The sequence below is a fragment of the Pseudorca crassidens genome, chromosome 19, assembly GCF_039906515.1.
Source record: "Pseudorca crassidens isolate mPseCra1 chromosome 19, mPseCra1.hap1, whole genome shotgun sequence".
NCBI classification, from domain to species: Eukaryota; Metazoa; Chordata; class Mammalia; order Artiodactyla; family Delphinidae; genus Pseudorca; species Pseudorca crassidens.
Genome location: NC_090314.1, coordinates 48,175,206 through 48,202,804, shown reverse-complemented (window position 1 = coordinate 48,202,804; position 27,599 = coordinate 48,175,206). Strand labels below are relative to the sequence as shown.

Sequence of the window (27,599 nt, the reverse complement as noted above, 5' to 3'; positions counted from 1 at the left end):
TAAAGGGTACCTTTTCTGAGAAAATTGACATTCCAAATCTGACATTTTAAAATAGAAAATAACTTCCTTCCAGATAGGGCTGGTTTCCTAAAAAAGTCAGAGTCGTCAGCATCCAAGGCGTTTGGTGTCCTGAGGAGGGGCCGCTGGAGTCAGGAGCCAGTGCGCTCTGGGCACCTGCTGTCAACTGCAGCATCTGGGTGGAGACGGTAAAGCAAGAACAGCTGGAGACGCCAGCCAGGTCTCCCAAGGTCTTCCTGCTGCTAAGGAACCAGACCTCATGCCTACCAAGGCCAGCCCCTGGGCTGAACGTGGGGCAATGTGGACACACCCTGTTCTCTCTGCTTAAAACTTGTTCTCTTCTTCTAGGGCATGGATGTCCTCTTCTTTAGGAGAGATGCCCCTTTTGTGCATGGGAACCATGTGGTTCTCTTTTTTTTTTTTCCTAGCACTTTTTTTTTTTTTTTTTGCAGTACGCGGGCCTCTCCCGTTGCGGAGCACAGGCTCCGGACGCACAGGCCCAGCGGCATGTGGGCTGGGCTCACGGGCCCAGCCGCTCCGCAGCATGTGGGATCTTCCCGGACCGGGGCACGAACCCATGTCCCCTGCATCGGCAGGCGGACTCTCAACCACTGCGCCACCAGGGAAGCCCAAGGCAATTTTTAAAGAGCAGTTTTATGTTCACAGCAAAATTGAGGGGAAGGTACAGAGATTTCTCATATACTCCCTGCTTCCCACGAAATACACAGCCTTTCCCATTATCAGCACCCCCACCAGAGTCGTACATTTGTTACAGTTGATGAACATGCACTGACACGTTATAAACACCCAAAGTCCATAGTTTGCATTATGGTTGTATATTCTAAGGCAGCGGTCCCCAACCTTTTTGGCACCAGGGACCGGTTTCGTGGAAGGCAATTTTTCCACGGACGGGGGTGGGGGATGGTTCAGGCGGGTGATGCGAGCGGTGGCGAGCGGAAGGTGAAGCCTCACTCACTCGCGCGCTCACCTCCGGCTGTGCAGCCCGGGTTCCTAACAGGCCTTGGACTGGTACCGGAAGGTTGGAGACCCCTGTTCTATGGATTCCGACAGATGTATAAAGATATGTATCTGTCATTATGGTACCATACTGAGTACTTTTCACTGCTTTAAAAATCCTCTACGCTCTACCTGTTCATCCTTCCCCTACAGCCCCTAGCAACCACTGATTTTGCAGTGTTTCCTTCATGTTTTCCTTTTTCAGGATGTCATCTAGTTGGAATCATGCAGTATGTTTTCTGATCCACTCTGACAATCTCTGTCTTTCAGCTGGTGCATTTAGACCATTGATGTGTAATGTGATTGTTGATATAAGAGTTGGATTAATATTCGTCATATTTGTTACTATTTTCTATTTGGGGAACCATGTGGTTCTGATCGGAGGCCCCTGTGATGGTGTCCACCCCTCTGGTCCTGCAACTGGGCACCTGATCCAGACGGGGCTGACCTGTAGGCCTCTTTCTAGTCGGAACTGGAGGAAGAGGCTCCCTTCCTCTCCAGTGGCCAGGGTTCTAGCCTTGTGGAGAAAGTCCCTCCAAGAGAAACAGAAACAGGAAGGGGAGAGATCTGAAGGGGTCTGAGTCCCCACCAGGACCTTCCCCTGCCTTCCCTGTAGCCTGTTCTGAACCCACAACCCCCCATCCAAGGGAGTTGCAGTTAACCATTTGTACCTCATGAGGCTGGACTTGAGGGAAAGAAGGAAGAAGGAGAGAGTCCTGGAAGATTTTCTGTACGTTCAGCCTGGGGAATCCAGCCTTGGAAAGTCACGTGGAGCCAAAGCATGGAAGATGAGGCCAGGCCCAAAGGCCATTGGGGAAGGGCAGGCTAGACCAGCAATACAGTCCCGCTGGAAAGACGGTTTATCAAAGGATGGCAAATCTCACTAAGTGGGGAAAGAGAGAGAAGGGGCCAAAATCTTAGGAAGTCTGGCGAAAAGAAGATGGGTGGAAAACAGAGGTTGAGAGAAAGAGAGAGACAAAAAGAGAGAAAGCGGGGAGGAATGATATATCATGGTGTTGAGAGACATTTTTGAGAGTGAATTTGGGTTTCAGCGCAAGGATCTGAGAAGACATCAAAACAGGACAGTCTATGCCTTAAGTGAATTTGGGAGGGACATTACGTATTCAGGAGATGGAAAAACACTGTACTGCAGAGTGTGAATGGACTTAGGGGAGACTCACTTGAAATAGATTCACTCTGACCCTTCACTTCTCTTCAAGCTCTGTTTACCTTGAGACTGGCCCCCAATTGCTTAAAGCCAGGCTCTACCTTATATTTCATGTTCTACCAAGACTTAGACTGTTGTTGGCTTTGATGAGATGGTGGAGGCAGCCTCACACCACCCCTCCCCCTTCCCCCTCCTCCCCTCCCACCCTATCCCACCCCCAGCATTTAGAACCCTTTTGAGGTTTCCTACCTGCCTGATGCTGAAATCCTAACTCCTTTCCTGGGTCTCCCAGGCCCTCTCTGGTCTGGCGCTGCCTTTCTCTCCTCCCTCATTGTTATCTTGGGCGGTCTGGGAGGCCTCACAAAGGCCCTAAGTCAGGAATGAACTGGAAAGCGTGAGGACTGGAGAGAAGCAGGTGTGTGTGTGTTGGGGGGCAGTGTAGGGAGAAGGCAGCATAGGACACAGCCTCAGATTCCGGTTAAAGAAATTCAGAGCTGGAAGCAACCTCGGAGGGGCCCTAACTCAACCCCTTCAATTTATTTATTATTTTTATGTATTTATTTTTTAATTGAAGTATAGTTGATTTACAATATTATATTAGTTTCAGGTGTACAGCATAGTGATTCAGTATTTTTACAGATTATACTCCATTAAAAGTTATTATAAGACAATGGCTATAATTCTCTGTGCTATACAATATATCTTTGTTGTTTTTCTATTTTATACATACATAATTGACATACAACATTGTATTACTAACTCTTTTATTTTAAAGACCAGGAAATTGCAGGTCAGAGAAGGTTGAATCACTCGGGCAGCTTTTAAAAATAATTATTTTAAAAACCTGCAGAAGTAATACATGACCTTTCATGTTAAACATTCAGAGAATACGGAAAAAGAAAAAGCCCCCTTTGGCGCAGCCCCACACACCCGTGCCTGTCCCAATCTCTGCCCCACCGTCCTCTCCAGAGGGAACTTTGACCAGTCGAGAGGGTGCTGTTCCTGACTTTTGGGTCAGCCTGTACCTTTGTATATGTACGTTTAGAAATGTACGGCTTTATTTGGGCTTTTCCTTCACATCGGTGGAATTCTACTTTCTGGCTTTGGAAACCTTTTCCCTTTTGTTCACGTGGATGGATTGCATTCTTTCTACCTGCTGCATAGTATTTCATGGTTAGATGCACTATATCATTTAACCTTTCCTCTCTTGGGCATTTGGGTTGCCCCTGGTTATTAGAAACAGGGCTGTGGTGAATACCATTGGACATGCCTCTCTGAATACAAGTGCAAGGATTTGGGTACCTTGAATACCAAGCCATGGGATTCCCAGGTCCAGGGGTACTCATAATGAAATTGTAATCAATGCTTCCAAAGTGCTCTCCAAAAAGGATGTATCAAATCACCTTCCCACCAACGGTATGTATGACAGCCTGCTTCTCAGCACCACCACCTCCAATGCTGGGTCTTATTAATCTTTATAATTCTTGCCCCTGTGTTGGGAAGACAGTGATACCTCTGTTACTGTTGTTATAGTAGTTGTTATTTACCTTTTTATTTTGAAATAAGTTTAGGCTAACAGAGAAGTTCTGGAAATACAGAGTTCTTATAGTCCCTTCCCCCAACTTCTCCTCATGTCAGCATCTTACATAACCTCATATAGTGATCAAAACTAAGACATTCATTAACATTGGTACAAAGTTATTTAATAAACAGCAGACTTTACTCGGATATCACCAGTTTTCTCACTTGTGTTCTGGTTGTTTTAAGTTTTGTTTCCCTAATTACTAGAAAGATCAAACACCTTCTTGTATTTTTTTTTTTTTTGGCCATCTGTGTTTCTTCTGTGCAACGCCAGTTCAAAATTCTTTGCCCATTTTTTCCCTTCTTGGATTGTTTGTCTTTTTATAATGATTTGCAGAGGCTCTTTATTTAAGAACTCTTCTAAGCTCACACAGCTAATTAGTGAAATGAAAACCCAGGTCTATCGATTGCCTATTTCCACTACGAACACCCTGTCCTCAGTTCTCCTGCCTCTCAGTGGCTTCCTTTCTCTCCTGGTCCATGCTCTGTGGTCCCCAGCTGGGAGGCCATGTTCCTATCAGCATCCCTCAGAGAATCAAGTGGGGCCAGGGCTGCTCGCTTGTACCTCATTTCACTCATCATCGCTGGGCTAATGACATTAGAGGCCGTCTGGGATGGGCCTTTTCTGGACACCAGCTTGCTTTCTGGAAATTCTCATCTCTCTGAGGCAGGCTGCAGAGAACGCTGGCCGCCAAGGCCCAGGAACGTGCCATTGGCTGATTGTTCCTTCTTTAATGGCTGTCCTGGCAATCATAAAACCTCCTGCCCTGGCAGAATGGAAACTGCAGAAGGAAGGAGTGTGCGTCTTGGTATCGCTGGGGCCCCTGCAATTCCCAGAGCACCGCCCAGGGCGCTCCGAGCCCCCTCTAGGCCACTCTCTCATCCTCCAGCCACAGCTCCGGAAATTGATGGGAGATGGCAGGCCGAGGTGGGCACTGCCGTGGGCGGGGGTGCAAAGGTGGCGCCCTTCCTGGCTGCTCTCCTTCCACCCAACCATCAGTTCCTTGAGGAGGGGGGCTGTGTCTCGATATTCTTCTCCCTCTGGCTCTAGAATGGGGCTAAACAGAAATCTTGTCACTTGTGGTTACTCTAGATAAGGAAGGAGATGGGGTGGAGACACCCTTTGTCCCTAGTCTGGTCCCAAATAGTTGGCAGGGCCAGTGGTGTAGTGTGTTGAATGGTGCCCCCCTCCCCAAATGTATGTCCACCCAGACTCTGTGATTGTGACCTAATTAGGCAAAAGCGTCTTTGAGGATGCAATTTTTTAAAAACTGTTTATTTTATATTGGAGTAGAGTTGATTAACAATGTTGTGTTAGTTTCAGGTGTACAGCAAAGTGATTCAGTTATACATATACACGTATCTAGCCTTTTGCAAATTCTTTTCCCATTTAGGTGGTTGAGGATGCAATTATTAAGAACCTCAAGAAGAGGTCACCCTGGGTTACCAAGGTGGTCCCTAAATCCAATGACACATATTGTCACGCGATAAAGACAGAGGGAGATTGGAGACACACAGAGAAGAGAAGGCCATGTGGACGTGGAGGCAGAGACTGGAGTTATTTAGCCGCAAGCCAAGGAACGCCTGGGGTCACCAGAAGCTGGAAGAAGGAAAGAAGTCTCCCTTAGAACCTTCCGAGGGCATGTGGCCCTGGTGACACCTGAAGTCCAGACTCCCATCCTCCAGACTGTGAGAAAATAAACTTCTGTTGTTTTAAGCCACTTGGTTTGTGGTCATTTGTTATAACAGCCACAGGAACCTAATATAGGTGGGAACCAACCAGGCCATTAAAACCCATAATCCTTGAAGGGACTACAGAAGTCATCCATTGTTGCCTGAGTAGGAAAATGAGGACAGCAGGGAGGGATGCCCCGCCTCTGACCAGCATAAGCAAACATCAGCCTGTTTCATTTGTACACAATAGCCTGTGTGGTGGTATGTCTTTGTCAGCCCCACAGGGGACAGGTGGAGAGCAAGGCACTGGCTCTTCACCATGGAAGGAAGGTGGGAATTTTCTCTGTGGAAAACAGAGGGCAGGGGTGGGGCTTGTTTTGAGAACTTGTGGGAAGCGCCCAGCTCCTTCCCAGGCCCCCTCCAGGCCCTGGGGAGGGTCCCGAGAATTTGCATTTCTTTTGGTTGTTTCTTTGTTTGGTTAAGAAGACATTGGATGATTTGTGTGTGTGTGTGTGTGTGTGTGTGTGTGTGTGTGTGTTTTCTTTTTTGCGGTACGCGGGCCTCTCACTGCTGTGGCCTCTCCCGTTGCGGAGCACAGGCTCCGGATGTGCAGGCCCAGCAGCCATGGCTCACGGGCCCAGCCGCTCCACGGCATGTGGGATCTTCCCGGACCGGGACACGAACCCGCGTCCCCTGCATCGGCAGGCGGACCCTCAACCACTGCGCCACCAGGGAAGCCCGATTTTTGTTTTTAACTGAAGTATAGTTGATTTACAGAATTTGCATCTTTGACCAGTTCCCAGGCAAGCCTGCTGCTGCTGGATCAGGGATCACTCTTTGAGAGTCCTTGCTCTAAAGCAGTGCTTCTTAGACCTTAATAAGCAGAGGCTTCACCTTGGGATCGTGATATAATCCAGATTCTGACAACCCTTTGTACTATCTGACCCTGCTCTTCTCGCTGTCCTTTTCCAGCCGCAGCTGATTGGACCAGGAGCAGATGTTGAATCAAGGGCCCACAGGCTCACCAACAACCGATGAAAAGACCCCGACCACATAGAGTAAATCTAAGCCCAGCCGAGTCCCTCTCTTGAGAATCAGAATGGTGTCTGAATGGAGACCATTGCCCACTGGTGGTGGTCCCTGGGCAGAGACCACGATGCAGAGTTGGGACCAGTGCCACGAGGAGCCAAGAGCAAACATGAGCGTGCAGAGGCAGCTGGCTCGGGAGGGGAAGAGAGGAAGCAGACGCACAGAGCCTGTACAGCCTGGAGAGGCAGAGGACGCCTTTGCTTTCTGACAGCTCTCTAATTCCCAATTCCCATGAGCCCCAACTGGGCTGTTTGCCCTGGTGCCCTGAGAAACCCCGTGTCCTTCCAATAAGCTCCTCTTTTTGCTTGAGATACTTTGAATGGGTTCCTGTTCCTTGAAGCCAAAGGGCCTGAATGAATCAGGATGTATGAATCTATGCCCTCATCCACCCACTCCTGACGGTGAAACCCTCTGAGGCAGGAACGACATCCCGGGTAATGTTTGTGTCCAGGACCTTGGACAGGGCCCTGCACAGGGGTGCTGGAGAGTGTGGCGTGAATCTCTGGATATACGACGTGCATAGGTATTAGGGGAAGGTGCAAGAGCACATTCCAAGTGAGTGGAAGGTGGATCAGAGGCACGGAGCTGGGCGAGCCTGTGTGAAGGGCTACACACACAGGGTGGCTGGGGGATATAGCAGGCAAGCTTGGCTGTAGGGAAGGCTGATCACGGACTGCCTTAAACACCAAGCCGAGGAGCTGGGCTTGGTTTGACAGGCCGTAGGGAGGCATCCAAGGTCTTTCAGCCAGAAGGACACGACCAAGAATAGTTGTGCTCTTTTTTTTTTCCTCAAGGATCCTAATGACCTCTCATCCCCAGGTGAGAGGTGACATCTTGAAATAAGCCTGTAAAAATGGGAAGGAGAAAATAGATCCCAGAGATTTTCCTAGCATAGAATCAACAGGAAATTGCGACTGGTTAGACACCGTGCTAAGCCCGGGAGTGGAGAGTATTCTGTTAATAAACCAGAGTGTGGAAATAAAAGTCCAACCTCACTGTTAAGTAGAGACATGCAAATTGAAAGTGATATTGTTTTTCATCATAGCAAATTGGAAAAGATCCTGGTGAAAGTGTGGTAAAATGGTTACTTCCATGTTTTACAGCACACGCAGAGGGTAAGTTGACACACACACAAGTTGGAAAGTAATTTAGCAAAATGCATTACCATCTTTAAAGATTTTCATACCGCTAGTTTCCCAGAAGTAAAATGACTAGATCTATCTTACAGAAATCTCCTAAAACATGTAAAGTAACTTACTGCCAAAGATATTCCTCACGGTGCTGTAGGAAACAGATCAAACATCCAATAAAGAGAATGTGAAGTCTATGAAGTTATATCTGCTATGGAATACTACATAGCCCGTTCCAAATAAAGGTTCAAAAGGTACATAGAATATTCATAGCAGAATACCAATGTATATATCCATTTTGATAATAACTATGTAAATGAAACAGACAAATAAAAACCTGTGAATGGGGGAAAAAATGACTGCCTGGAAACATACCGAAGTTTAACAGGAATTGTGCCTTTTTTCTACTTTTTTGTGCTCTCCACTTTTTCTCCAAAGCACAATAAAATCACGATAAAAAGAAACCCCTGGAGCCTGATAAAGCAGCTGGAACTGGGAAACACTCACTGGCTATGGCAACGGAGACCCCCAACTCCGGTCTCTCCTTCACTGACTCCGGGTGCCCAGCTCTCCCCGGCGGGAAGGACTAGGTGTGTTGCTGTGGGGCTGTGTCTTTGTCTCGTCTGCTCTGTGAGACATTTAATTCTCAAGCACAGGGCTGGGCACTCAGGCAGCTTGTGTCAGGGTTACCTGCTGACCGGTGTGCTAGTTTCCTGTGGCAGCTGTAACAAATTACCACAATCTTGGTGGAGTAAAACAACAGACATTCATTCTCTCACAGTTCTGGAGGCCAAAAGTCTGAAATCAGGACTACTGACCTGAAAGCAAGAGGTCGGCAGGCCAGTGGGCCTACTGGAGGCTCCCAGGGAGAATCTGGTCTTTGCTCCTTCCAGCTCCTGGGGACTGCCGGCAATCCTTGGCTGGTGGCCACGTCACTCTCAGCTCTGCTTCCATCTTCACATTGCCTTCTCCTCCTCTGTGTGTGTAATCCTCCTCTTACAAGAACCCTTGTGATTACATTTAGGACCTACTTGGATAATGCAAGACGGATTCCCTACCTCAAGGTCCTTAATTTAATCACACCTGCCAAGTCGTCTTTTTCTTCTTCCATATAAGTAACATTCACAGGTTCCAGGGATTAGGACGTGACTGTCTTTTGGAGGGAACACTATTCAATTTATCGCAACCAGCTTTAAGAATTAAGTGATGTGGGTTGAGACCAGACCCACCCATGGCTCGCACTGTTGTGACTGTAGCAGGGGATGGCCGGGAAGACAATCTGGGCTGTGATGGGTGAGGATTTGCAGGAGGGCTGCCTCTCTTGCCCAGGTTCACTTCATTTTCTGGGTCAGAACTCCAGGCAGTGGCCAGGCTTTGCCCAGGATGATTTATGAGGGGCTGAGGATTTTGCCCAGAGAAGTTCTCTGCTTTCTGGATCGAAGAGCCTCCTGCTTTAAGAAAACCGAGAATGTGGTGGGAAATTGGGACCTTGTGAAACAATCCCTGAAAGGCAAGCAGTTGCATTCCAGAAAGAGCTTCCTGTTTGTGAAGGGTTCTTGGGTTAGTTTCCAGGTTCTTAGTTACCTTCGCCTTGTCAGTGGCTTGCTGTGTGACCTCGGGCAGGCAGCTCTCACTCTCTGTCCTCAGTTATGGAGAGTTCTGAAAGGTCCCTGGAGGCTCTGCCAACACCCTCACTCAGACCTCATACACCGTCCTCCCCCGAGTCTTTTGCACCATTCAAGTCCTTAAGAGGCTGGGGAAGCCACTTAAAGGCATTTCTCAGAACTACTCCTCCCAATGTCAGCAGCCCAGGGTTCTCCCAGTGGAGCCTCAGTTTTCCTTTCCAGCTTCCCCTTCCTGGGGTCTCTCTGAGACTGTGTTCCATAATTCTAGGCAGGCTCAGAGGTGAGATGTGAGACCGGGACTCAGACTTATGTGGCTGGAAGAACTCTAGCCAAGAGTCCTAGAGGCTGAAGAGTAGGTATTCCCAAAGATAAAACTGAGCATCTGGAAAGTAAACCAGTGATGGGCAGGGACGTGCTCACAAACACAATGAATAATCGCTGTGCTGTGTGTGGGAAGGGGCATCTGTGGGCCTACAAGAACAAGTACTGGGGGGACCAGGGGACAAAATGGGGAGTCCCCCTCACCTAGCAACGGTCCACGTCCTGGGGGTCTTGAAACACAGAATTCGTTATTCACAATAAGGTCACTTATTTAAGGTGACCTGACTCTATGGGGGTGGGGTAAGCACCAGGGCATGGACCCTTCAAGCATCGGGACTTGTGATGCTGCCTTGGGGCTACTTCATTTCATAAAATATCAAAATACTCTCAGACCCTTCTCCAGGACACCTCCCCTTCCTCACAGCCAGCTTCTAAAGAGTTAACCTTGGGCCCAGTAGGGACTCCAGAGCTTTGCTGATGGGTAGTTTATTATACAGTTTTTGAATATCACCCCTGACTATAATTATTCCAAAGTTCCCTGACAGAATGCCCCTGGCCTTCGGAGTGTGAGTCCGCCTGCTCTTACATTACTGACCAGGAGATGGCAGGACAGGAGCGCACAAAGTTCAGCGTTGCAGGAAAAAAGGCACAAAACCTTCCGCGTTTCGGTCTAACTGAGGAGGGATTCCTCTTCTGGTTATGTGGTGGTGCCCTTGTTCGCCGCCAGGCACCCACCCTCACACCGCACCTCACTGGGCATGGCCGGACATCCTAACCCTTGGAAGGGAAGAGGATGACACCCCCTCTGGGAGCTCAGCCAGGAAGAATCGTAAGCTGATTTGGGAAAGACGGCATTTGGAGGTGTGACAAGTGCTGTCCTGGAAATTTTGCTCTGAAACCTGGGCATCAGGTAATAACATGTGTATCTAGCCTATCATTAGTGCTTAACACGTGTCAGCTGTGTGAACACATACCTCACCTCATTTAATCCTTTCGACAAACCCACAGTGTAAACCTTTGCAGCCCAGGTTACAGATGAGGATATCAAGACACAGAGGGGTGGCTTCAGTTGTCCAGCAGCACACGGCAAGTGAGTAGCAATGCTGGACTTCGAATCCAAGTCTCAGTGACTCAGAGCGCAGCTGTGTCCTCCTGTGCTAGCGGAAGAGATGCTTGATGGTGAACCACAAACCTTCCACACACAGTTACTTCTCAGAGAGGATAGAGGGCTGAACGTCCTGAGGGGCACAAGGCAAAGGAATGGGTAGACCCTGGGTTTTCCTGGAGGAGGCATATTTTGCAGATCGGGGTGTGCAGAGAGGAACGGTGTTGAGGATGGGAACTGATCCCAGCCGCTGGGCTGGGAGGCAGAAGACCGGAGTTGTGTTCTGTTTATGCTGTCCCATTGCTGTGTGATGTTGGGCGGCTCCTGACACTCTCTGGGCTTTCCTTTCCTCATCTGTGGGATAGAGCATCTCTTGGGTCCTTGCTGGTTCCCACTATCAAGGGAAGCCAAAAGCTCTGGTACCAAACTTCTCACCAACTAGAAAACAACTAGGCTGTGACTATTCAGCTCATGGGGTTCTTGCTGGGATTAAATGAGGCCACAGAGAAAAATGCTGGGCAGCCTGAACACGGCGCAGCCCCAGAGCTGGGACTGGGCCACCTGGAGCCCTGGGCATGGCTCAGGAGTTCATTCCTGCCCTGGTCCCATCTTAGTGTTTTTTTTTTGGTGGGGGGGGGAGGGGGGTTTGGCTGCGCTGCCCAGCTTGTGGGATCTTAGGTCCCTGACCAGAGAGTCCACTGGACTGCCAGGGAATTCCCCACCTCCCCATCTTAGGTTTCACCTGTCACAGGTTGGGCTCTGCAGATGTTGAGATGGGGTTCAAAGTGCAAAAGCAGCAGAGGACGGAACAGGTGAAGGCAGGGGAGCCATCAGACCGGGGCACAGGCTTGCCTGCCACCGCCTCTGCTAGCCCAGGGGAAGAGGGTCAGGCCCTGGTCCCACTGTACTGCTCTGTCATTAGCTACCTGAGGGCGCAGTACGGATGTGTGTGCATGTCTACTTGCACGTACCCGTGTGTGTGTGTGTGTGTGTGTGTGTGTGTGTACACGCACATGTGCAGTACTCTGTGTCCCTCTGGCACTCAGATGGGGGTTGCCAACTCTGGGCACCTCTGACAGGTGACAGCCACCTGGATTCGGCCCAATCCCTGGGAAGCAGACTGGCAAAGGGAAACACAGCCCGCAGCTAAAAGAGGATCCTGGCTCTGGAGTCAGGGCAGGAGCAGGGGATGCTGGGTCATCAGAGAAGAGCAGCGACAGCAGCGCTACAAGATGTCGGGAGCCCAGGCTCGGCGCCTTCCCCGGATGCTTTAATACGTGCCAGAACCCCCGAGGGAGGCAGTATCATTCCCCCCACTTTATAGACAGAACAGTCTCTGAATGTTAACCCCTGTTGGGTAGAAGAGTGAGGACAAGAGTTGGATTCATTCTTCCCTGAATCTGTTTGGACGTGGCGGGGGATGAGATGCGGAGGGCTTCCCATGAGCATCCTCTCCGTGGAGGCAGGCATCGCCCTGCCCAGGGGGCTCCAGTTCAGCGTCCTCAGAGCCACACCGACTGCAAGTTCCTGGGAGAGCAGAGCTCCTTTGCCCCCCAGGCGGTGAGGGGGACCGAGAGGCCTCAGCTCTGTTCAGCCTCCCCCTTGGGCCTGGCAGAGGGGTATAGCCCACGCTTGGCAGGCCCAGTGACGCAGGTCAGCAGTGGGGAGGCCGCCCTGGCTGGAGGTGAGCCAGAGCCTGTGGAGGCCCCTCTGTCCAGGCCAGATGGTCGCTGGCTCCAGCAGAAGGGGCTGCCAACCTCTCCGGTCAGTGTCCTGGCCCGGGTTCCTCTCTCTGCCCTTGTTCAGACCCGGCCTTCCGATGCCGTTTGCCTAGGGGGCTGCGCTTCGTCCCCCGTGAGTGGGACTTTCTTTGAGATGCCCTTTCCCTGGCCCCCTTCCTCCCCACCCCCAGGGCCCAGCCAGAACCCTCAGAGTCTCATCTCCACACTGACCAAGGCCCTGCAGTACCCCAGGGAGGCGGCCTGGGGTGTTCGCTCGTGGTGTTCAGGCTGGAGCAACTCATTCATGCATTCGTTCATTACAACCAGCTTTAAGAATGAAGTGAGGTGGGCTGAGACCAGACCTACCCTTGGCTCACACTCTTGTGCCTGCAGCAGGGCATGGTCCGGAAGGCTGTGGTGGGTGAGGATTCCCAGGAGGGCTGCCTCTCTTGCCCAGGTTCACTTCATTGTCTGGGTCAGAACTCCAGGCAGTGGCCAAGCTTTGCCCAGAATTCATTGGTTCATTTATTCCATTCATTCATTCAATGATTCATTCATTCATTCATTCCTCCAACAAATATAACTCAAGCACCTGCTACATACGAGGCCCTGTTCTACACAGATGAACAAGACAGAGGGTTCCCTGCCCTCACCAAGCTGACATGACTGGGGGAGACGAGAAGACTAATGAACCGGGTATAGGGTGATGTGATTGAGGCCAGGGGCTGCTTTAGGAAGGGTCATCAAGGTAGGCTTCCATGAGGAGGGGGCGTTTGAGCTGGGGCTGGACGGACAAGAAACTGGCCAGACCCGATTCTGGGGGTAGGAGGAGTGGAAAGTTGCAGGTAGAGGACCCAGCACGTGGGAAGGTCCTGGGGGGTGCAGAGGGAAGGTGTGTGTGATGGGGACTGGTGTGTGCTCGCTGGTGGTGGTAAGAGCAGGAATGCTGGGTGTGGAGGGGAGGAGGGGAGGAAGTTGGGGCCAGAACCCAAAGGCTTGTAGGGGTTGGATTTGATTCTTTCAGCTCCTTTCACAAAGGGGAGTAATATACACAGAGCTAACATTCATATCGATCTCCCTACATGCATTGCGTCAGCCCTCGTATATAAGCCAATGCGGTCATACCTCCCCCAAACCCCCACAGTAGGTTCTATTATTATCCCATTCTACAGGTGAGAAAACCGAGGCACTAAGAGGTTAAATCACTTGCTCAATGACACAGGACAGGTCAGTGGTGGAGCTGGAATTTCCGGTAGGCTGCGGGTTCCAGAACCCTAACCACGGTACCACACCGCCCCTCCCCCATAGCCTCCTCCGGAAGCCTTCCCTCACCCCAGAGTTTGTTTGCTCTGCTTAAGCAACGTATAAACACACCATAAAACTAAAGAAACTGTGGGGTCCTCAAGAGGTCATTTTGTCCATGACCCTGCCTCCAGGTGGACATGGTATAGGTCCCATTTTGAAGATGAGACTCCTGAACCTCAAAGGGGTTAAGAGATTGGTCCATCGTCCAGGGTCAGAGAAGGAAGCACGGGAACTAGAGCCGTGGTCTCCTAAATTCTTCCACTCCGGCTCCAACCTCTCCATCCCCGTTTTGAGATGAGTCTCAAGTTGTTTCTTGTCTGTTCTCCATCCCCCACCCTTCCCCCAGCTGGACAGCAGTCTCCCTCTGTGCCCACCACAGGGTGGTGTACACAGTAGGCACAAACTTGGTGTCTGTGGATGCAGCAGGTGGATGACAGCAGGCACGTGCTGGGCGTGGTGTTGCTGTCCAGGATGCCTAGAGCAGGGACGCTTAGCAGGAAGGGTGGTAGTGAGCTGACACTTGAAGGCTGCTTAGAAATTCTCCAGTGAGTGAGGGAGCTGGGCTGTGATATATCTGTCTGGGATGGGAAGGGTGTCTCAGCCAGAGAGAAAAGCATGTGCAAAGAGAGAGGGAGAGGACGTGGTGTGATCAAGGAAGAGTAATTGTTCAATTGGACCTGAGCATGAGAAAAAGCTGGGCAGTGAGGTCGGGGCTGGGCTGCAGGGGGAGATGGGGCCTGTCCTAAGGGCCCCCCAGTCTCTGCATGGACTTACTCCGCGGTTGCTGCTTTCTTACAGTCCCAACAAACAAAGAGGCTCCATTGGGTAGATATGGAATATCTTTAATGCCCCGATTTCTTTGTGCCACACATGGCTTTGTTCTGCAATCGTCTAGAGGCACAAGTCCCGGGGCCCCCGGTTCACAAAGGAGCCTGGGTCGACATGCTCTTCTTTACCTCCAGGCCCTTCTTCTTGTGGAGCCCTGTCCGGGGCAGGCCAGCATCGTGGGCCTGGGCCTGGGCGTGGGTGTGGCCCAGCTCCGAGGGCGGCGGCATGAGTGGCATCAGTGGCGTCAGCTCCTCTGAGGCCGCAGGGTGGGTACAGGGCAGCTCATCAGCCTCCAGGATGACATCACTCCAGCCCTCAGAGCTGTCACTGTGGCCTTCAGGACTGGTGGCTTCATCCTCAGATATGGTGACAATCTCAGCTGTGTCCTTCCCAAGGCCGCCGTCTAAGTTCCCTGCCAGGTGCTCAGTGGCCCCCGCAAGCTCGCTGGCTCTGTGGACATCTGCTGCGTGCTCCTGCTTCTGCTCAGAGCCAACTGAAGGGGCACCGCAGAGCCCTGGCACCAGCCGGGCGGGGGTCTGGGCTCTGCACTGGCCAGTCCAGAAGAGGGTGAGTTCTTGGCGGCAGGCAGCCACGGCCAGGCTGGTGAGCAGGGTGCTGGACACCAGGTAGAGCAGGGCGGGCTGGCCCATCTGCATGAGTGCCATGGCCACAAAAGTGACCAGCAGGCCCACAGCGTAGGCCACGGTGCAGGCCACGAAGTAGACCTGCCGCGAGCGGATATGCACGTCAAAGCGGTGACAGTAGGCCACCAAGAGGCCGGGGACCACGATGTCACCGAAGCCAAGGATGGAGAAGGGCTGGTCACACAGGGTCAAGGCCGAGAAGCTCAGCCGGGGCACCTTGAGCGCCATGGGCAGCCTCTCGTGGCTCAAGGAGTCTGCCGGGCCCAAGGCTACCTCCAACATGATACTGTTGCCGGTCCTGGTGAGCAGGGGCGTGACGAAGACGAAGAAGACATCAAAGGCCAGCAGGGCCAGCAGGAGGGAGGCACAGCTCTTGAGGGTGGACAGGCGCACACGCCGCAGGATGAAAAGGCAGTAGGCCACACCCAGCATGTCCTGCAGGAGCCAGGCCCAGCGGTCCTCGTTGCGGTAGGCGACCCAGAGGACCGTCACCACCACGCACAGGCCGGCCAGCAGGGGCAGCTGCAGACAGGCCCGGCGGCCGGGCAGGAGCCACCGGTATCGCGGCACCACGGACACCAGGCAGCTGTAGAGGCCGGTGCTGGCACCCAGGCCGAAGATGGCGATCTGGACGTAGACAAAACAGTCGTAGAAGAAGTAGAGCAGCAGCATGTTGGAGGAGGACACGGCGACCACTGCGCCCGTCATGGCCGGCGTGAAGTCCACTGCTGCGTCTTCTTGCTTGTGCCCCTGCTGGGCTGCCACTGCTTCCTGCTGATTTTGACCGCCAGGCCCCCCTCCCCCTTGGGCCAGGTGCCGCCGCAGCCGGTGAGCCTCGGTCACTCCGGCCCAGTAGCCGCCCACGGCCACGGTGCCTACAGCCAGGATGAAGATGACCACCATGTCGTAGTCAAGGATGGGCTCTGGGGGTGCGTACAAGGCCACGCGGACCCCGGCGCCGCCATGGGTGTAGCTCAGGACGTCGAGCATGTCGGTGTAGCGGAGCACGGCCACGGGGATGGTGAGGTCTGGCAGGGGCTTGTGGCGGTCCTGGGTGGCCGGGGTGCTGTCTGAGCGCTGTCGGCTGCTGACCTGGCTCACGATGAGCAGCCCGTGGGCTCCTCGGGCCTGAGCCAGCCAGCCTTTGGCGTAGAAGCTGCAGTTACCCCTCATGACCACGGCGGTGGTCTGGCGGAGGGGCCGCTGGCTGGGGGAGCCGGGGTGGGCCTGGTGGGGGGAGTCCTCGCCTGGGCACCAGGGTGCATGGGTACCATCATACAGGGGCAGGAGTGGGGCGTGGTGTAGGTCCCGGGGCAGGGTGACATAGTCGGAGCGGAACAGGACGCAGTAGTCCTTGCTCCAGTTGTCTGACACCACGTGGACCACAGCACGCTCCCCCCGGACCACGGTGCTGGCAAAGAGGAAGAGGAATAGAAAGAGGAGGAAGCCCGGGCACGCCATGCTCCTCAGGTACCTACTGCCGCGTCCCGTGTGGCAGCTGCCCACAGCCCGCTGCCCCCTCTGGGGGCTGGGTGTGGCCCTCAGTCACAGAGCGGAAGCTTTGTCTTCCGTCCAGGAAACCAGGGCCACACCTATGGAGTCACAAAGCCGTGCAGCCTCTCGGAATCCTGTCCCCCAGCCCTGCCTCTGGGTGCAGAGGTCATCTGGGCCCCCCTACTCTGCCTGGCTCCCAGTGGAGCTGGACCAGCGAATTTGAAACAAGAGGCGAGAGGATGGGGTTGAGGACCCCGGACAGGATGCTGGAGCCACCTTGCCCTTTACGCACGGGGCAACCCGGGCAGAGGCCTCTCCTCTCTGTGCCTGAGAAATGAGGACATTAGACCAGAGAGTTTCCAAGGCCCCTGGGAGCCCTGACCTCAGTGATACTGTGTACTTTTATTGAATTCTTACTAAGTGCCAGGTTCTTTACCTGTACTCACAGCACCCTGCAAGGAGGTATTACTACACCCATCCAGCACGGGGCTGCGAGCTGTCTTTTAAATCACGCCCCTTTGGGCAGGCACATGACTGGAGTTTTATTCCCAGACTCCCCTGGATCTAGGAATGGCCACGTGGCCATTTCTCACCAATGGAATTGAGCAGAAATGATGTGAGTCCCTCGGGGACCCAGACAGAGACTGTGGGGCTCCTCGTCCATCCCTTTCCTTTTCGTACAAATCAGTCATGGACAGGCCACTGGCTATGGAGAGGAGGGCGTTGTCCTAAGGGATGGGGAGAAAGGGAGCGAAAGGAGCCAGGTCCCTGGATGTCTGCATGGAGCATGGGAGGCTCACCGTGGACTGTTAGATACATTATCTTCCTTAAGCCACTGGCTTATTCTGAGTCTCTTTGTTACGGCAGCTTAAACTTACCTGAATACCCCCACTTCACGGATGTGTAAACCGAGGCTCAGAGAAGCCACCCCATGGGCCCCAGTCCCGGTTCCCAGATCCAGCTCTCACACTGGACATGACCCTTAGGTCTTGCCCTGTCCAGGGAACTGCCTAGGGCCTGCCCGTCTCCCTGACGGCTTGACTGCAGCTCTGATCTCTGGCCCAAGGCCTCACCCGCTGCTCGTTCTTGTCCTTCAGGCCCTACCTCCAAGGACAGCTCCACCACGTCCAGGAGACTCTAGGCCCTGTTCTTTTTTTTGTCTTCGTTGCTGTGCGTGGGCTTTCGCTAGTTGTGGCGAGCAGGGGCTACTCTTCGTTGCAGTGAGCCGGCTTCTCATTGCAGTGGCTTCTCTGGTTGCGGAGCACGGGCTCTAGGAGCGTGGGCTTCAGTAGTTGTGGCACGCGGGCTTCAATAGTTGTGGCCCACGGGCTTAGTTGCTCCGCGGCATGTGGGATCTTCCCGGACCAGGGCTCGAACCCGTGTCTCCTGCATTGGCAGGCGGATTCTTAACCACTGTGCCACCGGAGAAGTCTCTGGGTCTTTTAAAAAACCAAAGACTAAGACAGCTACTGGGGTAGTATTATAAAAAAAAATAAAATAAAACAGATAATAACAGGTTTGGGCACGGATACGGAGCAATTGGGATTCTCGTATGTTGCTGGTGGGAATATTGTAAATGGTACAGTCACTGTGGAAAACACTTGGCCGTTCCTTGATAAGTTAAACAGAAAGTTACCATATGACCCAGCAATTCCACTCCTGGGCATATACCCAAAAGAATGGAAAACAGGTGTTCAAACAAAAACTTGTACTTGAATGTTTGTAGCAGCACTCTTCACAATAACTTGGAATAGATGAAAAGAACCCAAATGTCCTTCAGCTGATGAACGGATAAAGAACGTGTAGTCTACCCGTACAATGGAGTATCATTCTGCCCTACGAAGGAGTGAAGTTCTGATGCACAGTACAATGTGGAGGAACCTTGAAAACATGAAGCAGCGGAAAGAAGCCAGACACAAAAGGACAAATATCACATGACTCCACTTTTATGAAATTTCCTGAATAGGCAAATCGTAGAGACAGAAAGCAGGTTGGTGGGGGCTGGAGGCTGGGGGAGGGGGGGAGGGGGAGTGACTGCTCAATGCGTCCGGGGTTTCATTAGGGTGATGAAAAGGTTCTGGAACTGGATAGAGGTGATGGTTGCACAGCACCGTGAGTGTATTTAATATGTTGAATCGGATGAAATGGTAAGTTTTATATTGTGTGTGTTTTACCACGATTTTCAAAAGAACAAAGCAAGGAGCAGCTCCGGTCCCCTCCAGGGCACTGTGCTCAGGACAGGCCTCACTGTAATTCTTCTGGACCCAATCAGACCAGCATATGCCCCCATTTGGGGTTCAAAATCATGGGCCCCCCAGAGCCTGCTCCTGCCTCTCCCCCACCCCGATCTACCCTTAGGCTCCTGGTGGTCTGGGCTCAACGAATTCTCTGGAGGCTCATTTCCTTTGAGGCTCTTCCTGGGTCCCAGCTCACAGAAGGGTGTCTGTCCAATTGCTGCTTCCCCAGATCGCGCCATCCCATCTCCCAGCACCAGCCCCCAGCCCCCAGCCATGGAACTGCTCCTCTCTGTGGCTGCTTGTTGCCCTGACCACGCCCTGCAGGATGCCCTGGTAGGCGTGGTCACACAAGTGGCCGACGCCCACTCCCCAGGCTGTGTTTCTGCTCTAAGACTCTGCATCACCCACTCTCCCCTGCGCCCTCCCCAGATTCCACCCCTTTCCTTGAGGGCAGCCCTCTGATCTGAAGCTTCTGTTCCTTCCCCACTGCCCCCCTTAGCTATGGCCTGGGCTCTCAGTGTCGCTGCCCAGGGCAGGCCAGGGGCAGTGTCTCTGCCTTCTGTGTGGGGATGTAGGTGGCACCTGGAACACTTATCTTTATCCACTCAGGGCAGAGAGGGCAGCAGGTCCCAGGCAATGGGTCTCAGCCCAGTGGGGTTGCTCAGGAAGTGTGGGATGGTGCCCAGCTCACCAGGCCCGTGCACTGCCCTTGTTTCCTGGCCCAGATCTGTCCTAGCTGCATGTTCTAGAGATGGTACAGACCCCGAGAAGGGACCAGATTACCGTCTTCTCCTTCCCCCGAAACCCCAGTAATGAAAGCAAGAGAGGCAGGAGCATGCTGCTTCTGCCCCCACCTGCCTTGGACCAGTGGGCAATGAGGCTGGGCAGCAGGCATCTGTCCTGGACCCCTTGGAGGGGCAGAGGGGGTGGGTGGCAGCCTGGTGGCCAAAGGTGGTCTCTGGAGTTATTTCCAAATGATGATCTCATTGGTGTTTTCAACACACCGAGAGCTTTGAAAACTATACTTGGTCCAGGACTCTCTTGACCCAAGCCTGCCCAGCAGGGTCTGCGGGGTAGTGGGGCCGTGGAAGGTAGGAAAGAGGAGGTGATGCTCTGAAATGGAGCAGGGACAGGGCTGGGGACGCCGGGAGGCAGGCAGTCTGGGACTGGCCTGGAGGCTGGGCTGGCGGGTTAGGCAGTGGGCCCACCTGAGGCCACGCTTGGCGGGCACAAACTCCTGCATCCAGCTTCGTCTCTGAACACCGTTCGTCCACAAAATTGGAGAAACTGAAGAATTTCCGTAGGAAGAGGATTGGACGGAGCAGTGGGTCAGGGAGAAGAACTCTGCAAAGAACTCCTGCTGCACAGGGGTTAAACACCGTGGGGGCCAAGTGAGGCCAGACTGGGTTCACATCCAGCCATACCACTGCTGGGCACGTCCCAACCTCTCTGGGCATTGCTTTCCCCATATGTTAAATGGGGATAACAGCTCCTTCCTCATAGGGTGGTATGAAGAGTAGATGAGACCAGTATGTAAGGGGCTTAGCAAGGGGGCTCCCGGTGAGCGTCAGTGATAGTATTGCTGAAATGTAGGAAGCACCCCCTCTGTTTGAACCAAGGGTGGGCAGGTCAGTTTGAAGTCAGGGGGCTGGATGAGATGAGCTTGAGAGACCCCTGAGCTGGAGGCCAGTGACACCCTCACATGGGCTGGGCAGGGAGACCCACAGAGGCTTCTGGTGACCTGGGCTGTACTGTTTGCAGTTAAGCATCATTTTAAGGAGTGGAGGGGAGCAGGATGTTGGGAAGGTGGGGAAGGGGTTGCCGGATATACAGAACCCTCATCGCTCCCACCCAGCTGGGCTCAGCAGCCAGACACTGGCCGGGCCGTCTTTGGGCCGGTTTCATCTTTGCCTGGGACACGGCCCCGATCTGAATCCCCGAGGCCTCCTCGCTGTCCCCTCCCTCCAGAGCTGCTTTATCAGTCCTGCCCTCCCCAAACCCAAGCCCAGTGACTTCAGTCAACTGATGGGGTAGAAAGAGGCCTGGATTTGGAGCCAGAGACCTTTGATCTCAGGGGAGTCGCTTGGCCTCAGTTTTCTCGGCTGTAAAATGGGCTGGTTCTGTTCCCTACTTCCGTGAATGCTATAAAGGATTTTGTGGATTGCAAAGCAATCTACAAATGTCCTCAATTAATTATTATCTGGATTCCAAAACCTCCCTCCCTCCTCGATCTGCACCCTCTGCCCTGACTTCCGGTCCCAGGGTGTCTGTCAGGGTCCCAGTCTGGGTCCCATCAGCAGCAGGGGGACTGAGGAGGCCTTGCAGGGGAAGCCGAGGACCCCAAGGCAGGGGCTATAGCTTCACACTCAAGGAGGGGGGAGCCAGAACTGGAAAACCCAAACCCCACAGGGTGGTTTTTCCTGTACTGGTGATCTGTGCCCATGAGGGAGGGACCCAAGGAGAAAAGGGCTCAGGTGGGGGAACTTTTAGGGAACTGCAGCCTCTGAGTGTGGCATGGAGAAAAATTCTTCCCAGCTTGAGAGAGGGGCCTGTCCCGCAGTGATCTCCACCCTGCAGCTGCTCGGCCCCTTCCCACAGTGGGGTGACATGTGTGTCTGTTGGCCCATCACACAGCCACAGCCCCAAGGGACCTCCCTTCCCACCCACCCACAAGTCGAAGCTCGGGGCAGAATGACTCAGAAATCCCATCGGGGGCCTGCCTTGACTCCTGCCCTGCAGCCCATGGAAGGGTTAAACTCGGCACACCTGCCCCTGGCAGGAGGGGCTGCGGTTCTTTGCAGCCCAGTTGTTTCCGGCTGTGCTGCAGCAGCCCCTCCACCCTTCCAGTCTCTGGACGAGAGGGATCCTGAGGTTCACCTGAAACAGCGCCCACGGCCCAGGGACCCCTTGCGGCTTCTGTGATGAGCCCCAGCCTCGCCTTGGATGTCCTCCCACGACCTTCCAGAGCCGGCAGCTCTGAGCTTTGCAGCCTGTGTGGCGTACGTCCTGGGGGTGCTGCTCGCCTGCCCCCGCCCACGGAGCTGAGAGCACAGTAGGCATGCAAAGGGTGCCCATCAGCTAAAACAGCCCGGAGGCACAAGCAGGAACAGGGGCACCGCCCCAGCTTGGCCCCTTCAAGACCCCTTGCCTATAAAACCCCCTCACAGTCGCCCCCAGCCCATCTCAGGCTCCTCTGTCCTTGGGATGCCCCCAGACCCCCACATCCCAACATTGTCCATGAAATGCCTTGCTTTCTCACTTCTCCTTCATTGGGTGGAAGGCAATGTTGAGAAAGGTGCCTCACTTGTGGCCATTTGAGACTCAAGTCACTTCTGGTCCCCCTTGTCAGCTAGGACCCTTTGTGTGGCTGTCCCACCCCAGCTGCTCTGGAAGCTGTCAGCATATCTCCGTCTTGGTGCCCCTGGTCCTATTCTCATGGCTTCCTCTGCTCAGCTGGTCCCCCCATCTCCCTCCTTAAGGGGACAGCGCTTGGGGAGTTAGCAGAGCAGGGTACCCCACAATGGCCTTCAGGGACACCCCCAGCTCCTCCCTCGGGGAGCAGTCAGATCCTCACCCGCTGGACCTCCCCTGCCCCAGTCGAAGCTGCGGGGCTCCCAGCACCGCGGTCATCTGTCTGTCCTGGTGTCCTGATAGCACACGCACCCGTGTGCACGTGTGCGCATGCACTCGTGCATACACACACACCCCTGCGTGGCCCTCTTTCCGGGTCAGAGACTCAGAGGCAAGGCCCGGGCCTGAGTGTGTTGGGTGGAGCGTCTGTGCCCCACCCACCTCCTGCCCCGAGGACGTGGCCCACGTTGTGCCCGGCACGCTCCCGGACTCCGCAGGAGGTGCAGGGATTTACTGTCCCCCAGGAGCTGGTGGATACACATCCCTCGCCCCTCAGGTGGGACGATGCAGGTGTGGGTCCCAGCCGGCTCTCCCAGCTTCCGCAGCAGGACTGCCTGCAGCTGCCCATGGTGGTGGGCGTGTGCGCCCCTACCCTGGAGTTGGCTCTCGAAGCCTTGTTTCTTGGTATGCTTCTGGGGTTTCCATGCTAAGACAGCATTCAAGCCTGTTCGGCCTCCCCTGCTTCCTAATTCCTTCCTGTTCCCAGCTTATCTCCTCCCCTGGGGCTGGGACACACTTCGGTCTGGTCCCACTGACTCACCTGTGCTCAAGCTGTGCCCCGCCCGTGGTGTCCGCCACCTTCTCCCTACGACTCGCCCCCTTACAAAAGCTGCTCTTACCTGGTCCCCGCAGACCCATGCCCTTCTCCTAAGTCCTCTCCTGGACCTCAGGGGCTCCCCTAGCGCCCCATCATTGGCGTGTGTCTGAGTGCCACTGGTTCCCCAACCACACGGTGACCCTAAGGCTGGAAGTGGCCTCCATTTCTTTGGGGTACCCTCCCTACCCAGCCCTAGCACATACCAGGCTCCACAACTGCTGGTTGAAAGATAAACATTATTATTTACACTAGCCACCCCCATCTCCCAGCCCCACTCCCCCAAAGCCCTGCTCCGGCTGTCCAGTATCTCTGGATGTGGCTGGGTCCTTACCAGGGGTGTAAGCGGTCAGCTGGCTGGTTGCCCCAGGAGCCACTTGTCCTGCTCTGGGGAACTTGAGGCAGAGAGGGGCTGAGTGCCCCACCCTCTTCTATCTTTGCTTAGCTAATGATGCTTCCCAATGAGGTCATCCAAGGGCCACAGGGTCCTTTTGACCAGCAGAGGGGTTGCCCCAGAGGCCAGGTCACCGAAAACAGCAGGCTGGGTGGCCCCCAGTATTCTCTGCCCCTCAAAGGGAGGCTGGCTTTGGCTGGGGCACACACTGGCTTTTGCTCAAGGACACTCTGTCACCCTCCCACCTCCCCATCATCTCACGAAGGGGGAGACACCTGGGGCAGGAGGTTAAGGAGGGGGAACCCATGTGGGCTGTGGGGTAGTAAAGGTCCAAGGGTGCAAGGCAGCGAGGCAGGGCGTTTCTGGTGGCAGTGCCACAGGGTCACATGAATTTCTGGTGGCTTGGGAGGGTTTCGGTGACGTGGCCTGATGTCTGATGCCACCTGATTTCTAACAATGTCTGCAGGGCTTCTGACAACATGGCCTTGGTTCCCAGTGGTGTTGGAAAGCACTGCTAAGGCCTGGAGGCATCATCACGGTGGCTTGAACGCTGTCACAAGAGTTTCCCATGATGCTCCTGGAGGAGTGGATGGCCCCGCACAGTCGCTGAGGACATCCCGGGGTCTCCAATGGGCTGCCATCTTGTGCTCTGGACGCAAACACCTCTTGGAGGGACCCACATGCTGCTTTGGATTCCCTGCTCTCCATCTCCACTCCGTTTCTGTTCCATTCTTGGGGCAAAGGGGAGCCAGAGGCCCTGGGCCCGGCGCAGGCCTATAGGTTATCTTCCATTCATCCCGTGGCCCAGACTGCTCTCAGAGGCCTGGAACTCCTGCTCGGCTGGGGGTGCGGGAGGGGCCTCCCGGGCTCTCAGTGCCAGCCAGCTGCTCCTGGGGGCACAGGGTGTGGGAGAGAGCTGGTCCCCTCCACAGACAGGGCGGCCAGCTGAGCCCGGCAACCATCTCCCCAGCCGTGGATCTTGGGGGCCACTCCACGGCCCTCCAGCTCAGACTGCTGTGGACTGTTTGATGCTGTGAAAGCTGACACGGGTGGGGGAGGTGGGGATGGACATGGCGCGGGCCACACGGGCGCGGATCGAGTGCTTGTCCTGCCATCGGTGCCACCTCTTCCGGATGGCAGAGCGGACCTGTGGGCACAGAGCAGAGCACAAGGTCTGAGCCGGGGTTTCAGGACCCCCCTCCCTCCCCCAGGGCTTCCACAAGCAGCTGTACAGGGGAGCCGTGCACAGGGGGCCACGTCGGAGGTGGCAACATTCACATCATCAACATTGTTGCTTCGCATATTTGTTAGGACAATTTTCTCAAGCGTTCTGAGCAAGGGGTACATTTCTCAAAGCCACCCAAAGGTGTCATATGGCCTTTGCCGTGAAGAATCTCTACCCTCAACCCATACACACCTCCTGCCCTCAACCTACATACACCCCTTGTCCCAGGGCTCCGCTTCCTGGTTTTCAACAGCCCATTTCACAGACTCATGGATGAGACTGGAGCCCCGGCTTCTGGCTCCCACACCTACTGCCTATGAGAGCAAAGAAGTGGGCTTGCCGCCTCGGACAGGAGGAGACTACGGACAGTCTGGTCCCAGCAGGCCTCCTGCCGTCCCGAGTCCTGGGGCCCCAGGTCCTTACCTCGCTGTTGAGGAAGCAGTAGAACACAGACACGAAGAAACCCTGGCGTGGAGGGAGAAGGTGGGTCAAGGCACGGGGGCAGGTGCGGCCCCATCCAGCTTCGGGGCTGACCCCTTTCTGTCCCCAGCCTCCCACTCCTCCAGGCCCCTGCCTGGAAGAGTTCCCACCTGAAGAGGTGCAGGGGGCAGTCAGGGCTGGAGCGAGGGGCTGGGGTGGGGGACGGCTGTACCTGGAAGGATTCCAGGAAGGAGTTGAAGTAGATGAAGACGACCCGGGAGACCTCGTCCTCCCCGGGGTTCACGAAGAACAGCATGTACGTGATGCCCAGGAGGGGTAGCAGCACCAGGGTGGCCTTCACAGCCTTCCTGGGGTGGGGCAGGTAGGGGGGGAGGCCCAGAGTCACAGCCCACCCGGGAGGGGGCTGGGGCCTCTGGCTTGGTGAGAAGGACCGGGTCTGGGGGAGGGCTGTAGCAGCTCCCCAAGGGGAGCTGGGGTTTCAGGAGGGACTCTCAGGCCTGGGGGGACACCCCAGGCCCGAGGCTGGGATCTCTGAAGCGCCCCACGGGTAGGGGTGGCGGGTCGGGTTACCTGTACTGGATGGTCTCAGACGTGGTGGATGCCCGGAGTTTGGTCATGAGGATGCGGACGATGTTGAAAAGGAAGATGAAATTGATCTGTAATTTGACACACGGTGGGATGGCCTGGGCATGGGTGTGTGCAAGATGCTGGAGGGAAGGTGGGGGACAGGGCAGGGATTCAGCTGTCCCAGGTCTGCTCTCTGCCCCCTTGCTGCTCTCCCTCTACCTTCATGAGCCCTTATATATTCCTGGCCCTCTGCCCGCCACTTCTAGGTAGAGGGATCCTTTTAGTCCACTGTAAGCCTTGCTTGCCCCTCCCCACTGAGCCCCTCTCTCCTGTCCCCCTACCCAAGTTCTTACCAGCAGGACCAAGATCATGGGGCCCTGGTAGATGTAGTCCGTGTACACCCCAGGCCTTTTGCCAAACCAGCACCTAGAGGGCCACAGAGGTGAGAGGAGAGGGTCACCTGGGTCCAGTTCAGTGGCATGAGGGAGGAACAGGGCTTGGTCAGGCCAGGACTGGAGCCAAAACCCAGGATCTGGGTGCCCCAATTCCAACCCCAGCAGAAGGTCAAGATAGCTTTCCATCTGCAGAATGGATAGCGTCCTTTGAGATGTAAAGCTGGAAGCAGGCACTGTGGCAGGGAGGGGGATTGGGGAAAAGACCACTGAATAGAACGGGCATGGGTCCAACACACACTGCTCGCCTCAGTCCCCACTGTGTCTCTGGTGCAGGCCCACGAGGGGGGCCTTGCCCTGTACATGTCATGCAGTGACGCTCAGTAGCTAACAATCTCTGAATTTGTTTAATGGCAGCCTGAACGACCCAGAGGCAGAGAATCTACAGGTTCCACCTGTCGTGAGAGGCAGACTTGCTTTTCGTCTTCTTGAGCTTCCCTCCAGCAAGATCTAGGGAGCTCGGGGTGTGGGTTGGGATGAGGCACATAGGAAGTCCCATGTCCTTGTGCAGAGACGATGGACCCTCGGGCATGCAGATCCGCAGTACTTAGATCTCAGCTTGCTTCCATAAACAATAAACTGAGTTTTTTTTTTTTTTTTTTGCGGTACGCGGGCCTCACTGCTGTGGCCTCTCCCGCTGCGGAGCACAGGCTCCGGACGCGCAGGCTCAGCGGCCACGGCTCACGGGCACAGCCGCTCCGCGGCATGTGGGATCTTCCCGGACCGGGGCACGAACCCGCGTCCCCTGCATCGGCAGGCAGACTCTCAACCACTGAGCCACCAGGGAAGCCCTAAACTGAGATTTTTATGTGAAACCTCTTGACTTCTTCAAAGTTTGGAAGCAATTCAAGTTTTCAAAAAACACGAGGCAGACCAAACGCAAGCTGTCCTGGGGCCAGGTCCAGTCCTTGGCCCCAGAGCCTGCAGTCTCTCTCAGGTCTCACACCTGGATCCCTTCTGCTGCAGTGTCAGAATCTTACCACAAGGTGGAGCTCCAGAGACGCTCAGACCAACCTTCCTCTGTGCTCAGCCACCCTTTTTGCTCCAAGATGCGCCCAGACGCACACACTGCGCAGCTTTTGGAAACCTGTTCTTCCTTCCCTGTACTCACCTTCACACCTGCAGGCACAGGCTCCATCGCCCAGGATTTACAATGCTCCTGTTCTGAGACCCTGGCCTCCATTCTGGAATCACTGCCAAGCCCTCAGTCCTGCTTGTCAGCTGCCCCCCCACTCCCAGTTCAGGTCCCCATACCACCGGCTGTGCAAATGCAGAGAGCGCCAGCCAGGCTGGGCCGGAGTCAGGAGGGATCACCTCGATCCTTCCTAAACGTGAATA

General features: G+C 54.5%; 2 protein-coding genes across 9 annotated transcripts in view; both read right to left on the bottom strand.

Moving 5' to 3' along the window:
• Window positions 1-14,636: 14,636 nt before the first annotated feature.
• SPPL2C (signal peptide peptidase like 2C) lies at window positions 14,637-23,274 on the bottom strand. Its single transcript, XM_067716734.1, has one exon. It carries the CDS (start codon window positions 16,685-16,687, stop codon window positions 14,675-14,677), a length of 2,013 nt encoding a protein of 670 aa, XP_067572835.1. The 5' UTR covers window positions 16,688-23,274; the 3' UTR covers window positions 14,637-14,674.
• A 130-nt stretch (window positions 23,275-23,404) lies between these two features.
• Window positions 23,405-27,599, bottom strand: part of CRHR1 (corticotropin releasing hormone receptor 1) — a 51,987-nt gene continuing 47,792 nt past the window's right edge. For 4 of the 8 annotated variants that reach the window (XM_067716735.1, XM_067716738.1, XM_067716743.1 and 1 more), the window contains 5 exons: window positions 26,163-26,235; window positions 25,813-25,949; window positions 25,454-25,589; window positions 25,225-25,266; window positions 24,443-24,723 (listed from right to left, as the gene is read on the bottom strand). In XM_067716735.1, coding sequence (XP_067572836.1) covers window positions 24,583-24,723; window positions 25,225-25,266; window positions 25,454-25,589; window positions 25,813-25,949; window positions 26,163-26,235 — 529 coding nt within the window. In that variant the 3' untranslated portion in view covers window positions 24,443-24,582. Of the gene's footprint in view, window positions 24,724-25,224; window positions 25,267-25,453; window positions 25,590-25,812; window positions 25,950-26,162; window positions 26,236-27,599 lie in introns of all 8 variants that reach the window. The other 4 variants (XM_067716739.1, XM_067716741.1, XM_067716737.1 and 1 more) reach the window with 3 other exon arrangements.

What these genes read in the sequence shown, in the direction of transcription:
- SPPL2C (XM_067716734.1), bottom strand. Translation starts at nt 16,687, where the DNA reads ATGGCGTGCCCGGGCTTCCTCCTCTTTCTATTCCTCTTCCTCTTTGCC.